Source organism: Pseudochaenichthys georgianus, chromosome 1 (assembly GCF_902827115.2).
Source record: "Pseudochaenichthys georgianus chromosome 1, fPseGeo1.2, whole genome shotgun sequence".
Taxonomy (NCBI): Eukaryota; Metazoa; Chordata; class Actinopteri; order Perciformes; family Channichthyidae; genus Pseudochaenichthys; species Pseudochaenichthys georgianus.
In genome coordinates this window covers 44342757-44358710 of record NC_047503.1, presented here as the reverse complement: position 1 = coordinate 44358710, position 15954 = coordinate 44342757, and the positions used below count along the sequence as shown (strand labels likewise).

At 42.6% G+C, this 15954-nt stretch overlaps 1 protein-coding gene across 4 annotated transcripts; it reads left to right on the top strand.

Moving 5' to 3' along the window:
• The first annotated feature begins 729 nt into the window (after positions 1-729).
• LOC117450740 (zinc finger protein 479-like) lies at positions 730-7320 on the top strand. 4 transcript variants are annotated; one of them, XM_034088675.2, is made up of 4 exons: positions 771-789; positions 1040-1082; positions 1750-1786; positions 6460-7320. In XM_034088675.2, the coding sequence occupies exons 3-4, from the start codon at positions 1754-1756 to the stop codon at positions 7240-7242; spliced, it is 816 nt and encodes a 271-aa protein (XP_033944566.2). In that variant the 5' UTR covers positions 771-789; positions 1040-1082; positions 1750-1753; the 3' UTR covers positions 7243-7320. The 4 variants fall into 4 exon arrangements, with proteins under 4 accessions (XP_071059872.1, XP_033944566.2, XP_071059869.1 ...); XM_071203768.1 differs by having other exon boundaries at positions 778-853; positions 1753-1786; XM_071203766.1 differs by having other exon boundaries at positions 778-853.
• The last annotated feature ends 8634 nt before the right edge of the window (positions 7321-15954 follow it).

Below are 15954 nucleotides of genomic sequence, written 5' to 3'. Positions count from 1 at the left end.
TCACTTTACATTGGGGTTGTTTGCGTGGTGCACGTAAATGTAACAAAGTTCGTGACTCCACCACGCATTGTGGTGTTAAGGAGTCGTGGTGGAGTCACGCATTCTGGTGAGATCAGGTTGGTTCTTTCGCATGAATTTCGTCTGTTGCCTTCAGGGCGTAGATATGCTCTACCTGCTCAAAGGACTAATTGCTTTTCTAAATCATTCATCCATTCTGCACTCAAACTTTTAAATTCTTGAAAAGGCTTTTAACTTGATTATTTATTAATTTATTTATTATTGTGATGCTTTGAACTATTTATAGTGTAAATTGGAATGATCCACATCTGTGCTCCCGGGTGTATCTGTGTGTTTTCTTCTTGTATGTTCCTGCCTGTGTACATGACATAAACTGCTGCTCATAACCAATTGCCCCTTGCGGGATTAATAAAGTTGTTGATTGATTGATTGATTGATTGATTGATTGATATTCACAGTGTTTACTGTATATCTGTATCTTTCAATTTTAATTTACAATAAATATTGTTGTTTTTGAATTGTACTTTCTTTATTTGATTGGCAGTCAGTTGCTGATTACATGCAGATGTAACGGAGTTAAAAATGTGTAGACATAATTATTACTTATATATTACGATTTATAATAGGTTGTGAATTTAATTTGTATGAGATTGTTTCCTTTTGATGTTTTTGAGTTATGTTTCTGGTGGGAACACTTTCCCGTTGCACATCTTTTTCTATTTCCTGTATGTAATTTCCGCTTTCCCCTCACATCGAAGAGTGCTGCGGAGGGTAAGCTGTGCTGGGAGAGGTGTTACAAATCATTGCGGGTTTGTGTGATGGACCGGCTGTTTGGGTAGATGGAAGTGATGTGTGTTGTTGAGTGTTAATTTGGGTACATTGTTGACCCGTTTTTGTTGGGTTTCCACCGTAGGAAATTGTATTTTTTTAGTGATATCTGTGGTGTGGGTTTGGCGGGAATTAGACGCGATCTGCATCATTTTCTTTGTTTACATGTTAACCCTTCTTTTCTTTTATAAAGATGTGCAGCGTGGATTCAAGGAGAATATTGTTTTTGTTCTCAGGTATGTTTGTGTTTGTATTTTTGTGTGATTACTTGATAAGATTTTCTTGTTCATTTAAGAATTTCTTAATCTATAAATAAGCTAGTATGTATGAATAAATACTAAAGTGACATTGAAGTGAGTGCTGCGGAGGAAGTGCAGCGTGGATTCAAGGAGAATATTGTTTTTGCTCTCAGTCCTCAGAATAAATGCCAGGAAACACCCCAGATGCTTCGCTGTCTTAAAAGCTACAGGCTAATTCAATATATATCACACTAATTCATAAAGCAAGTTAGACATTTTGAAGTTCCGGACCTTTGCACAGGGACATTTTCTCTAACTGGACCTGGAGTTACCCCTGCACTAGAGTATCTAAAGAATACACAATATGCAGAAAATACTGTTTACATGAGTACATTAAACAGTCTCACAGCTAATGTTTGCTTTCTGTGTTAACTTAGTGATAGTTAATCACACAGATAGCGTTATAACCGTGGTTCAAACAACCATTAATGTCACTTTCTATGTGAATAAAGTCATTTTAATGAACTACAAGTGAACAAACTGAGAGCTGTAAGTTAGAATGTAAGTTGCTACACAGATTATGAAGAAGTATATCTAAATATTTGAATTATATTAATAATAATAACTATCGTTAATAACTATCTGACCTTTCTATCATTTTCAGCAGCATGGAGGAGAACAAGGAGACCCCTGGAGCGCAGGTCAGTGTGCACTTCATCATAATATATTCCTAATTCCAGCGTTTCCGCCAGGCGGGCGTCTTGCCGTCATTTGAGGCCCTTATTCAGCTCGCAACGCCCTGAACTCGAGTCGAGGGCGCCCAATAGAGTTTTTATCGCTTGAAATGACGAAAAGGACATCCCTCTGCTGGAGGGGCAAAGGAGTCTGGTGGGATTCTTTTCGCCGCCAGCAAAGCGGGTTTCTGTGACTGAAAGTGTACTGCCGGCGAGCCTTGACGGGGGGTGCTAGTGGAGCACGCGCGTGAACTGCGAAACTGAGGCTCTGGTAAACTGTGGTAACATGAAGAGCCGTTTGGGAGCCGAAAGAGCCGGCTCTTCTTAGTGAGCCGAGCCAAATGATGAGATCTTTTCTTGCCAGTCACTTCCTTTACCTTAGTTGCAGCAATGGCATCTATAATTTGTTTATTTTTGAATTAAAATGATCTACTAGCTCATTTACTGAGATGTTAGGGGCAAGTGTGGAAGAACATTTCTGAGTAAACATTTCCCTAGTGTTTTCAGTTAAGTATCGCTTTGTTACCTCTTTTTGAACATGTGTGTGAACAGAAATAGAGCTCTCAAAGGAATGATCAGAGAGTGCAACATGAGTCACCACAACCTCAGAGATATTCAGATCCTTTGAGATCATTAAGTCCAGAGTGTGCCCCTTATTGTGCGTGGGCTCCGTCACATGCTGAGTCAGTCCATAGCTATCAAGAACACAAAACAGTTCTTTAGCCCCTCTGTCCTGGGGGTTGTCAACATGGATGTTAAAATCACCAACAATGACTAGACGGTCAAAGTCAATACACACTATAGACAGCAGTTCAGTAAAGTCATCAAAAGAAGCTAGTAAAGAGCACAGCTGAACTCCCGCAGCCCTTGGGGGCCCCTACATTGGTTGTGATGGCAGATGACAGGGTTTTGTTAACCTTCACAAGTTGCTCTCTACTGGTGAGGAAAGCGGCATACCAGTAAATCAGGTATGGATTTACTTCCATTTTTGACACCAAGATGTCTGCTTGTATTGTGTTGAATGCTTCTGAGAAGTCTAGGAAGAGGGCTCTTGCATAGGTGTGACGTTTATCTAAATGTTTAGTAATGATATGAACCAGAGTAGCAACAGTACCACCCCCTTGCTTATAGGTAAATTGGTATGGATCAAGTATGTCTTGTCCGTCACAATAGGTTTAGCTGAAGAGGTCATTCCTGTCATGGTGCTCATAGTGTCCCACACTTTTTTGGGGTCTTTGGCTTTAAAAGCATTTCCCAAAAGCTCTGTGTGCCAGTTTTGATTCCCTCAATTTGACTTTCAGTTCTCTCTCTGTCTAAGTCAGTGTGCGAAAAAGTACACGTCCCACCGTCCGGGACGTGTTATTTACAATATCGGACAAGTAGATCTTTCGATTGACTTGTCCGGCGGACAAGTGACGTTTTTCGCCCTGATTTATTGACAAATTATTGATACATTCAGTTTACAAAAGGCAGAACTCATTCGCAAATTGTACGTGTCCGCCATTGTTAGTTTAGAAATGTTAGTTTCAGTTCTGCTTGTCGATTCCTAAGGAAATGCATCTCGCCGCTTTCTGTACAGTTAGACGGGGGCGGGGCGGAACGGGACCATGGATGTATAATAAGAACGACGACGTGTAGCACAGTGGCAGGCTTGGGAAGCAAAACTCGGTTCCGAGTAGGAACAAATAACAATTGTCCGGTACCGGGATTAATAAGAGTTGAGAGGACAGGAGGCGAGGCCGAGCCCCGCGGACTGCAGCTCTCTCTGTGCTCCGTATCAGCTGATCGCTGCACGGTGCAGCTCAGCGTCTCTCGTCTCTTTCTACACACAGCGGATCCGCTGCCCGTTTAACAGCCTCATCTTTGTCAAACTTTCTTATGTTCTTTCTCTAACACGTAATGAAGGTTATTAAGCGTTTTAGCTCCTGTGTTGTTAATATTGATGCTATTTCCTTTATGAAGTGAAGCAGCCTCCCTGTCTGTGTCCTCGCGCTGTCCTCACATCCCCGGTCCCCCAGACTCGGAGGAGCAGGATGTCAGTATTGTTTATGAAGCAGGGTATAGAAAGTAAATTATTGAAATTAAAATACTATTTATTTGCTTTTACAAACAGTGAGCAGCTGGGCAGCTGCAGCATGTGTGTTGCAGGACATGTGTAAGCGTGCAAGCGTCTTTGAGTTGTAGAAAAGCGCTAGGCCTCTAGGCTATACATCTAATGTGTCATTATTATTATTATTAGGTTATGTCCTATGTGTTGGACCTGTGTGGTTGGACTCAGTCTCACAGGCAGGTTGCAGTGTAGCATCAGAGGAGACTGGGCCAATAGTACATTCTCAAACGGCACCACTTAGAACTAACTAAACAATGCAGAGATTATTTTTATATAATTGTATTCAATAACCGTAAGATATTCAACAGTATGAAGTGATTTATAAATGGGAATACATATTTGACCTAATGTTTTCATAAATATATTTTTCTCTCAGTTTGTCACGGGACTTATTTTTACCCTCTCAAAGAACCGGAATCGAGAACCGAAAATAACCGGAATCGAAAAGCAGAACCGGAATCGTTAAAATCCAAACGATACCCAACCCTATGTGTGATGCAGTAAAATCTTACCGCTAACTTACGTTAATTTTTGTCCATTCTGGACAAGTGAAACATTTCAAACTCACTTGTCCATGAACAAGTACTCTCTAAAAACTTTTTCTCACACTGCTCTGTCTCTCTGTCTCTGTACCTGCCTGTTTCTATGGCCAGGCTGTGAGCACTCAGTCTGTACTCCGTCTCTCTCTCTCTCCTTTCTCTCTCTCTCTGTCTCCCTTTCTCTATCTCTCACCTGTCTCCCTCTCTCTATCTCTCTCTCTCACACCTGTCTCTCACCTGTCTGTCTCTGTACCTGCATGTTTCTATGGCCAGGCTGGCACTTAGTCTGTATGCAATTGAGTCTGCCCGCTCTCGGGGTGGACACCCTCTCAGCCCCGGTCCACGTTGTTGCTCAATGAGCGCAGGTTTGTGAGAATGATGGATGGAAGTGGTGGCCGGCTGAATCTCTTCTGAACGCCTCCCCTCCTTCCTAGTCTCTTTTTCCTGGTGTTTCTAAGCGGCTCCGGAGGGATGTCATCCAATAACGAAGAGCACAGATGGCTTGGTGTATTCGTAGGAGGCCGATCGCATTGTAGCTCTAGCATAGCCTCGTGGCTGTAGAGGCTGGGGCTCCTCGCCATACCTGTTTGTGCTGTCACTCAGGTGTGTCTTGGAAAGTTGTATGGCCAGACATGGTCTGCAGAAGGCAAATGTAATCCACAGGATCAAAAGCATGGTCTCTCAAAATGACGTTTCATAAAGACACGACAAAGTTTAGTCAATAATTAGACAAAAAAACTAAAACAAAACACAAGATGAACGGAGCATACTGAGACTCGCGGTGACAGGATGCCGTCTCCCTCTGTCTCCTGTATACCAGAGGTGGGAGTAAGTCATACATGTGCAAGTCCCAAGTTACTGGGGTGAGAGTCAAGCAAGTCAAGTCCTACGAAATCCTGATGAATAACCCCAGTTTCCGCATTTAAATCAGTTAAAAGACAGTGGTTATGAAAAGTAGAGTTGTATTTTCCACATTAACAACAATGGAGAGTGGGGCTCTGAAATCATAAAACAGGTAAAAGGGGGAATAATTGTGTGTGTGTGTGTGTGTGTGTGTGTGTGTGTGGGGGGGGGGGGGTTAAAACGTAGCAGCCTGCGGTCGCTCTTTAGCTGTTCTAATGAAGGTAAACACAGTGAAGTAAACAGTAAAAGGCACAGCTCTTTGCAGCTGGTGCTGCTCTTCTCAGATTCTGCTGAGTGACATGTTACTGCCTCCTGATGCTGCAGAGATTTCATGAAGTGAAGGAGGTTTTCCTTCTATAAAACAGCTGTGGGCAGCAGATACTGTGAGAGTCACAGACATGAATACATAGGTCATGGCAGACTGGTGCTCACACTCCTGTTTTGCAGATCCGATGCTTGAACAAATGTCAAGTCGAGTCTTTTATCAATGTTAGTCAAGCAAGTCGTCTCAAGTCAAAAAATATGCGACTCGACTCCCCCACCTCTGGTATATACTGTGGTTAGAATGTTGCTGTATTACTGTATCAAATATAATACAACTATAATAAACCCAAACAGTTAAGTGTTGTTTTATTAAATGTGCCAAGTGCTAGGACTGTCTTAGGGAAGAAAGCTTTTAGATGTGCAGCTCCACTAAATTGGAACAGTCTGCAAACCTGTTTAAAACTGAGCACTTTGGTTCCCCTGCATCATTTTAAAACTCGGCTGGGTGACATGCTGTTTGATACTCATGGTACCTGTCACTGTAAATAGAGTTTTGTAAACTGTACCCTGTACATTATGTTGTATGTCATCCTTATTGTTGTTCTGTTGTTTTTATGTTACATGTGTAACTAATGTCCTGCAGGTCACCCTTGAAAAAGAGATCTTTTGATCTCAAGGGGCTTCACCTGGTTAAATAAAGGCTACAAACAAACAAACAAACAAGTAGTATTTTGTTAACTCAAGGTTTATATTAAGTGAGTTTTTATTGAGTTAACTTGTGTATTCATGCTTTTTAGATTGTCTTTCTCTGTCGTCTGTTCTAGAAACCGAAAGGAAGAGAGAGACGTCACCGCTGTCAGCAATGTGACAAATCCTTTTCAACATCTGGAACTTTAAATCGCCACCTGCATATTCACAGAGGAGAAAAGCCGTACAGCTGTGAAGAGTGTGGGACAACTTTCAGTAGATCATATGCTCTCAAATCACATCAACGTATTCACACAGGAGAAAAACCGTACAGCTGTGAAGAGTGTGGGACAACTTTCAGTAGATCAGATGCTCTCAAATCACATCAACATATTCACACAGGAGAAAAACCGTACAGCTGTGAAGAGTGTGGGACAACTTTCAGTAGATCAGAAGCTCTCAAAAAACATCAACGTATTCACACAGGAGAAAAACCGTACAGCTGTGAAGAGTGTGGGACAACTTTCAGTAGATCAGATGCTCTCAAAAAACATCAACGTATTCACACAGGAGAAAAACCATACAGCTGTGAAGAGTGTGGGAAAACTTTCACTTCATCAGGTGATCTAAAAAAACATCAACTTATTCACACGGGAGAAAAGCCGTACAGCTGTGAAGAGTGTGGGACAACTTTCAGTAGATCAGATACTCTCCAATCACATCACCGTATTCATACAGGAGAAAAACCGTACTGGTGTGAAGAGTGTGGGAAAACTTTCACTTCATCAGGTGCTCTCCAATCACATCACCGTATTCATACAGGAGAAAAACCGTACTGGTGTGAAGAGTGTGAGAAAACTTTCACTTCATCAAGTAATCTCAAAAAACATCTTCGTGTTCACACGGGAGAAAACCCATAGTGGTTTTAAGAGTGTGGGAAAACTATGAGAGCCAAGCTAGCTGTTTCCTCCTCCTGATGTCCTGAGAGCTGTAGTTGTATAGTCTCATTTAAATAAAGCTTATTTCATTCAAATGTGTCTTTTCTTCAGTGAGATATCTTTATAGATTTCCTCATGACTTGAGAGTCTGATTTTAAAAGTGGTTTATATTTCTGAGTCTGACTCAAGCAACTTAAATGTTTGCTTGAACAAGTCATCTGAACATTGAGTACTGTTTAAGTAATGTGGCACTCTACCTTTGTCCCTATATTTAGATAAACAAATTAATCCCCATTATTGCATTTAATAATTCATATTTCACGACTCACTGTTACTGTAGCACTGACCACTTTATTGTATAAAGTGCATTCAATTGAAAACACCATAGTGTTACAGTTAAATTATGTACAATTATAAACACAATTATGTACTTACAAATGTACATATAATAAATAATTAACGCCTACAATATCAGAGAAATTAGAATGTGACAATTGCACTGATGGGACTGCTCTGTATTCCTAAAGTTTGACCTTTCTGGCAAAGTATTTAATTGATTCAGTATAAATGATGGCAACAGCATAAACTAAGGTCAACACAGGTAAAAAAGCTCAAGTGGATACAAATCAGATGCATGAAACACATTCACTTTTGTAGATCCCAGGATTTATTTGTCTCACTCCACTGCAGAAGAAGAACAGGAATGATCCAGCTATTGAACCCAGTTGGATTCTTTAGGACTTTTTCTGAGCAACCATTCACCTTCATTGATTCAGTATAAAGGATGGCAACAACAACAACATAAACACAGGTAAAAAAGCTCAAGTGGATACAAACCAGATGTACAATTATGGACAGGAGGCTGTGGCGCAGTGCGTTGGTGTTGAGATCAGGGGAGCACAGGTTCAAACCCCACTGCAGTCAGCATGTCGTTGTGTCCCTGGGCAAGACACTTCACCGCACAGTATTGAGTATGTAAGTCGCTTTGGATAAAAGTGTCTAAGTAACATGTAATGTACATAAAACTATTTACATTAATGACGTACATATATTTACAATATACATAATAAATATAAAACTCAACATGAAAAATAAAAATGATAACACAGCAAGTTGAAAAACATTTAAATGACTATTTACATAGCAACAGGTCATTGCTCCAAAGCGTCAACAGCAGCTGTACAATGTTTGTAACTGTTGTAGACTGTGTTCTCCAGACCCTTTGATGGAGACATCCTCTTCACAGGGCAGAAGACTTTGCGCCTGTACTTTTTGTGCCCCTGGGTGGGTTGGCCACAGCACGTGCACAACGGCAGCCTTTGAACCCGGGACACCTACTCCCGAGGGCTCGTCCATCCCCTTGCGCTTGTAAAGTGTGGACCTTGCCCAGGATGAGGGAATGCACTCGAGAGTAGTGGGGACAGACACATCAGCAGACGGGGTTGCCTGAATGGCAGGTAGTAAGGGCATTGAGGAGGGGCCAGCAATGGCTGGGGTTGGCTGACTGGCAGGCAGGATGGGGCCAGGGAAAAGGGAGGGCACAGGTCTGGCGATGGTACTGGTGGCAAGCAGTATGGGACGTCCAGCAATGGCAGGCACGATGGGCCTCATGGAGGGGCCAGCAATCGCCCGGGTTGCTGTGGATGGAGAGGGGGAGGGCAAAGGTCTGGGGGTTGGTGGACGTGGCAGTGACACAGGTGGCTGTGATGTCTGAGGGTGTGAGAGAGGCATGATCATGTCCCTCCTTCCCTTCAATGACTGGGTTCCTGCCGTGCTGGGTGTCGGCACGTACTGCATCAGCGGGTAGTCTGGTGGAGAGAGGACTGCTGGCTGGTGTGGCGCTGGAGGCAAGTGGGCAGAGGAAACGGAAGTCGTCTTTGAGTGCATCACTGGCTGGGTGGTCGCACGCAGGTTGAGGAGGCGTTCTTGAGCGTGGATAAAGTCACGCACCGTCTTAATGTTTATCTTTGGCAGCGGAAAGCCTGCTTTAGACAAGATGGGATCGTCCTCCAAAACCTGTGCTGGATCCTCTCGTACGCCTTCAAGATAGTTGTTCATTGCACTGCGTAGTTAATGCCCATCTTCACGCGCTGTATCACAGCAGCATCGACATGGTTGTGGCGTTTAGTGCGGCAGTACAGGGTGTTGCCCCAGTGCATTCTGTACAGCTGGTTGAACTTCTGCTGCTGTTTGTCGTGGTCCTCCACTGCATCCCAGGCAGCCAGGATCGCGTTCCTCTGCTCGGTGACAAGGGACAGCTTGTCATCGATGAGACCCATCTCCAACAGCAGCGAGCAGAACCTCTCCAACTGCTGGAAGCCGGGAAGAGGGTTTTGGCTGCGGGCATCCTGTCAGGGTTTGAGTTTTATTGTGTCTAGTTGTGGGGTTATTTTGCTGTTCTGTCCTCCCTGTCGTTAGTTTCCCTGGTGTGTCTTAATTGTCTGATTGTGTTCACCTGTTGCCCTTGTGTTTCTCCTCCCCTGCCCGGCTGTTTCTCGTCTCGTGATTACCCCTCCGTGTATTTAGTCTAGTCTCTTCCTGTGTTCAGTGTTGGTTCATTATTTGTCGTTCATGTCTCCCTTCATGTTGGTCACAGTCCCTTTTTGTTTGGATGCTACCTCGTGCCTTGTACCTGTTCATGGATTCTTGTTTTTTTCAGCTTTTGTGAATAAAGCTCGCCTTTTGTTCCATTTTGAAACCGGCTTCCCTCCTCATTCTGCATTTGGGTCCTATTTTTCCTCAACCCTGACACATCCTCCTGTTAAAGAAATGATATGGAAAATGTGGTACGTTGAAATGAATACATTGACCACTCATACAGTGCATTTTCATTTCATTTTAGAAGACACCAAGTCACTTACAAAAGCGGGCGGGTTGACAGTGGAGGTTTCGTCTGTGACGAGTGTGATGTGGGGCAGGATGGCATCCAGCACATTGTCTCCTTCGCAATGCGACTCCCCGTCGCTCTGCTACCCTCGTCTGCTTCGAGATCTGGAGTGGGCTGCCCGGGCTGAACCACCTCCTCGTCTGGACCGGGGCCATCGTGGATGATGTCCTCCAGTGAAAAGGGGCCAGATTCTGATTCACTAGTGCTCTGGCTGAAGAGGTACTCCAACCCCAGCAGCTCGTCGGAATCCACCTCAGCGGGGGCCCGGAAAGAGGAGGGCAGCAGAGAGGAAAGCTTTTATCGTTGTGTAAATGTTAGTGTTTTATTGTTTACACCAAATCCATCATTAGATGCAATAAAAAAGAAAAGAGATGGGCAGGCAACGTGTGACATCTACAGATCAGTTTAGATATTTTGGTTATTACTGAGCTTAGGAAATGCTTATCTGCAACCTGGAATAACACGTAGGACCATTTTGAAGCGTGTACCATATTTGTATGCATAGGCCAATTGAAAGGATTAATGTTCTCCTATTTGACATGTTCTATTTCAAGAGGATTCATTTGCTTTTAGATCTAACTGCTTTCCAGTTCCTACGCTTTTTGAAATTGTGCTTTTATTGCTTTTTATTATTAGACGTGTATATTATTGTTAAATGAAAGCGACTACACTTGTGTACATGGGATCATGTAAGGCAGAGACTTGTATTGTATGTCTATTAACTTATGATCATATGAAGGTGTGCCTCGGAAATACTTGTTTACTTAAATGGTGATCAAACTGTTTTGAGACCCACTCAGACAACTAACTAAAAGTTAACTATCTAAACACTGAGAGTCCTTTACCTCACTGAGCTGACGTTATCTGGCAAGAGAGGACTTTCCTTTCACTTAGTTGTAGAAACAGCTTCTAATATCCGTTAGCGCAGCAACAACAATCTTGCTCTTGCTCTCGCTCGCTCGCTCACTCGTGCACTCTTGCCACACACACGGAGCTGAGCTTGAATGAAACACCCAGAAGTAGGCTACTTGTACTGTACTGTAGCCAACCTGATCTCACCAGAATGCGTGACTCCACCACGACTCCTTAACACCGCATTGCGTGGTGGACTCACGAACTTTGTTACATTTACGTGTCTGCACCACGCAAACAACCCCAATGTAAAGTGAATGAGGCTCTTTTGTCGTGGTGCACACACGCATTTCTACAACGTCCTGCAGTGAGCTTTTATTCTATAAAACGTTTTTAAAATCTACTTTATAGCTTGTAGTAACTCACGGGAGGCTTCTTTTATTTTATTTGTATTCATAATAATTTTTATTTTTCGTCAGAATGTATTATGGTGCATTAGTTACGAAAAACATTTCCTCAAAAAACAGTGCATTGTGTGTAATTCAACTGTGATTTTTATTAAATTAGTTAGTTTTTAAGGAAGGCCAGAGCTTCAGCTGTGTCAAATAGATTGTTCCCTTTAGTTAACGTTTTTTAAAAGAACATTATATTCCGATTTGATCCTGTCCCCTTTATTGTATTACGGAGAGCAATGTGAGCGTCCATTCCCATTGGATAACGGAGGATTTTACACCTGGAAGTAAGTATTATCCTTACTGTCGATTGATTTTACAGTGATATCTGCACTACTCATCAACTAAAATACACCAGATTATCCTTGTTGATTACACAACATTGATTGGTTTAAATTGTGTACAATGCTTTTGTAATTTTCCCCTTCGATTCGGAGAAACAAATATGTGTTCAGTTTAGGATGGCCGAAGACACTACACTACCCAGAATCCTCAGCTATCGTTTGGGACTACACCATGTGCTTTTCTTGACAAACCCCGTGATTTGTCCTCAAGCTCTGTGATTGGATGTTGGAGTGGCAGTGCGCGAAGGTTACGCTGAGCGACAAACAGCATTTTGAAATGGAATACAACCCATGACCGCACACTATTCAAAACAGGAATCTGATCAGTTTATTGATCCTGCTGGTGTCACCGGCTCTGATGCTGCCCCCCCCCAGCAGACCGCAGCAAAGAAGAGTGCACTGGCCACAACAGACAAGAAGATCTCCAGCATCTTGCTGCACACGTGGAAGGATCTCAGCTTCCTCAGAAAATAGAGTCTGCTCATCCCCTTCTTGTACACAGTGTCAGTGTTGATCCTCCAGTTCAGCCCATAAGTGCACTCCCAGGTACCTGTAGTCCTCCACAACAGCCACATCCTCTCCTAGAATGCGGCTGTTGTGCCAGATGGCAGCAGACAGAACAGTTTGTGGCTGGGGTGATGGGGGTCTTTTATAATCCTGAGGGCTTTCTTTAAGGTTAACCTGGTATTTTTACTCCACTACATTTATTTTAGTTACTTTACAGATTCTGATTAATGATGTGAAATATAAACAACCCTTAAAGCAGACTTTAGTTACACCTGAGTAAAATTCAGGGAAGGTGATTGTCAAGTGCCAACAATCAGGAGAGATATTTGATTGGAGGACTGGCTTATCTAAAGCCAGTTGAGTAGCACTTGAAATGTTTTGGCTCCATGAAACCTGATGTACTTTATGATTCTGTTTTCTTCAAGCTTGTATTTTGTTGGTCGAATGCACTTATTGTAAGTCGCTTTGGATAAAAGCGTCAGCTAAATGCAATGTAATGATTGTTGGTGCTTGAGAAGACTAAATATTTATCTGCAGATCCCTATAAAGTATATACATTACTCGTTATTCTCTACAAATAGTTAATTAAAAACTGTATATAATTGCTATTTTGGACATCCCTTTTCAAGATTTCAATATTACTCTAAACGTGTAATAACGTGCTTTAACCAGTAGGAGGTATGGGTTAAAAACATAGGTTAAAAAGCTGTCAAGTTTACAGTGTTAACAAAATCAAATATACTGCTGTTTCTGGTTTAGTTTACGACGGATATATTCTGTTATTGTTTTGATATTTGTAACAAAAAAGCGATGGAAAAACCCCACAGCAATACAGAAAAGATGGTCTTAACATGAGTAGTTAATAAAAAACAATAATATCAAAACAAATTATTACTACTAACTTTATTGTGAAATTAAAACGGAACGGTAAAAGAATAGTTTCCGGTCTATTTTGAGGCCAGATCTCTGTAGATAAATAAAGAACTACGACCGATGTGTAATATTTACAATGCATTCATGTGATGACTTTCAAAGAGTAAAGCAAGCACTGCTGAATAAAGTATGATTTATCTTTTACGAAACGTTTTTTTTCAGATGGAATGCAGTTGGAGGTCAACCAATCGCAGAGCTTGAGGCAACGCGGAACAATAGCTGAGGATTCTGGGTAGTGTAGTGTCTTCGGTCATCCTAAACTGAACAAATATTTGTTTCTCCGAATCGAAGGGGAAAATTACAAAAGCATTGCACACAACTTAAACCAATCAATGTTGTGTAATCAACAAGGATAATCTGGTGTTTTTAAATTGATCAGTAGTGCAGATATCACTGTAAAATCAATCGACAGTAAAGAGTATACTTACTTCCGGGGTAAAATCCTCCGTTATCCAATGGGAATCACATTGCTCACATTGCTCTCCGTAATACAATAAAGGGGACATGATCAAATCGGAATATAATGTGCTTTTAAAAAACCTTAACTAAAGGGAACAATCTATTTGACACAGCTGAAGCTCTGGCCTTCCTTAAAAACTAACTAATTTAATAAAAATCACAGTTGTATTACACACAATGCAGCGTTTTTTGAGAACAAAAATGTGTAACTAATGCACCATAATACATTCTGACGAAAAATAAAAATTATTATGAATACAAATAAAATAAAAGAAGCCTCCCGTGAGTTACTACAAACTATAAAGTAGATTTTAAAAACGTTTTATAGAATAAAAGCTCACTGCAGGACGTTGTAGAAATGCGTGTGTGCACCACGACAAAAGAGCCTCATTCACTTTACATTGGGGTTGTTTGCGTGGTGCCGACAGGTAAATGTAACAAAGTTCGTGAGTCCACCACACAATGCGGTGTTAAGGAGTCGTGGTGGAGTCACGCATTCTGGTGAGATCAGGTTGGCAATATTACAAGGGCCCAAAGCCGTCAGTCCATAGTCCGAAGTTACCTTCGTACATATACATATTCGATCCGGGGCGCTCACGCGGGTGCGACCTGGGAGCAGCTGTGTGTGTAATGCTTTGTTTTTTGTTGTTCTTCTAGTGTGTGTGAACTTTTCTACATGAGCTTGTGTGGATTATTTTAATCATGCGGAGTGTCTATATATGCGTCCTTGCGGTGCTTTGGACTCTTTTCAGCCGTATGGCATGGGGACTCAGCGGTGATGTGCTACAGGCTCATCTACAGCCGCGAGCTGCTGCTGGATATAAATTCACTGGCAGCAAGTAACCCTATTCCGCCTATTCCCCACTTCCTAAGAAGTAGTACAAATGCTTTACCAGGCGGGATGTTGCCCAAAAATCGTCGGAGGAAGAGAGGAAGGAGAGGAGGCGTTCAACACAGACTGAGGACAAACGGGCTAGACAACCGACGCCGGCTCCCCCCGCTCCCAACTATCCTTCTCTCCAATGTTCAATCCCTACGGAACAAATTGGACGAATTGGAGGCTTGTGCTAAATTCAAGCGAGATTACAGGGACGCGTGTCTGCTGGCCCCTCCCTACAGGTCTCCCTTGAAAAAGAGATCTATGATCTCAATGGGACCAATCTGGTTAAATAAAGGTTTGAAAAGATGAAAAAAATGAATCAACATCTGACCAATCACGGCTTTGATACGGCCACTAGTGCAGATGAAGAGATGTCGGTGAAAAGACAGTTTCAGTCCTGCGCAAGCAAGAGGGGAAAAAAAGAAACATGAAGAAACTAGAATATCACTCGAAGGTGGGTTATTGTATGAGTCAAATGTACAACTTGCGAATGTAGTAAGTCAAATTGCCAATTGCCATATTAAAACATCAGCTGCAATTCACGACATGAAGAAGGCAGTCTCTGCAGCATATAGGCTAATGGAGACAGGCCCGGACTGGCCATCGGGAGCACCGGGAGGTTTCCCGAAGGCCTGGCCTGCTAAGTGGCCTGCTCGCCTGAGGATTTTTGCTATGTATGTATTAAATGTGGGTCTGACTCTGCCTCACAGAGGGTGACTGGCCAACACATCCTCACTCCCAGGTCGGCCTATGTTGACGTTATGTCAAGTCCCCTGCCGGCTTTTTCCAACGCAAGGGGGGGGGGCCTTAGAGTCCATTTTCAACGCAAGGGGGGGGCCCTTAGCGTCCATTTTCAGCTTTCCGGGATGTCCATATGCTTCTATTGTTAGGAGATTTAGTAGACAACTCGTCCGCTTTCTTAAATCTCCTCGCGTCCCTACACAAGCCGTTATCTTACAGGAAGGAAACCCAGAACATACAAGTAACCGTTTAACAATAATCCATTTTAATGGTAATATACAATGCAATACAATCAAGTACAGTACAAATTAAATACAGTTTATCTGTGGGATCCCATAATTACCTGTGCCAGCGAGAGGAGAGAGAGGGAGGCACTGCTGGGATTCCTGTCTAAATACTTCGCTGACCGGAGGAGGAGTTATCTGCGCCCCCCTTCCAGACCAGTGATTGGCTGCCCAAATTAGTATCAACAGCTCACATCTTAAGTTCCCCAATCCCAGTGGCTCAGCTTCCTTATCACAGGGATCTGAGATGACTGTATGTTAACTCCACACCTTCCCCCTCTTCCTTTTGTCCTCACAAAACCAAATGTTCACAGGCCGCACAAACAGTTCACAGTTTTCTCACCCAAATCATTTT

Excerpts from the sequence above, each read along its gene's own strand:
- LOC117450740 (XM_071203771.1), top strand. The coding sequence starts at position 1,754 with ATGGAGGAGAACAAGGAGACCCCTGGAGCGCAG. Across the intron at positions 1,787-6,459 it reads AGGAGACCCCTGGAGCGCAG|AAACCGAAAGGAAGAGAGAG; the intron begins GTCAGTGTGCAC and ends CGTCTGTTCTAG.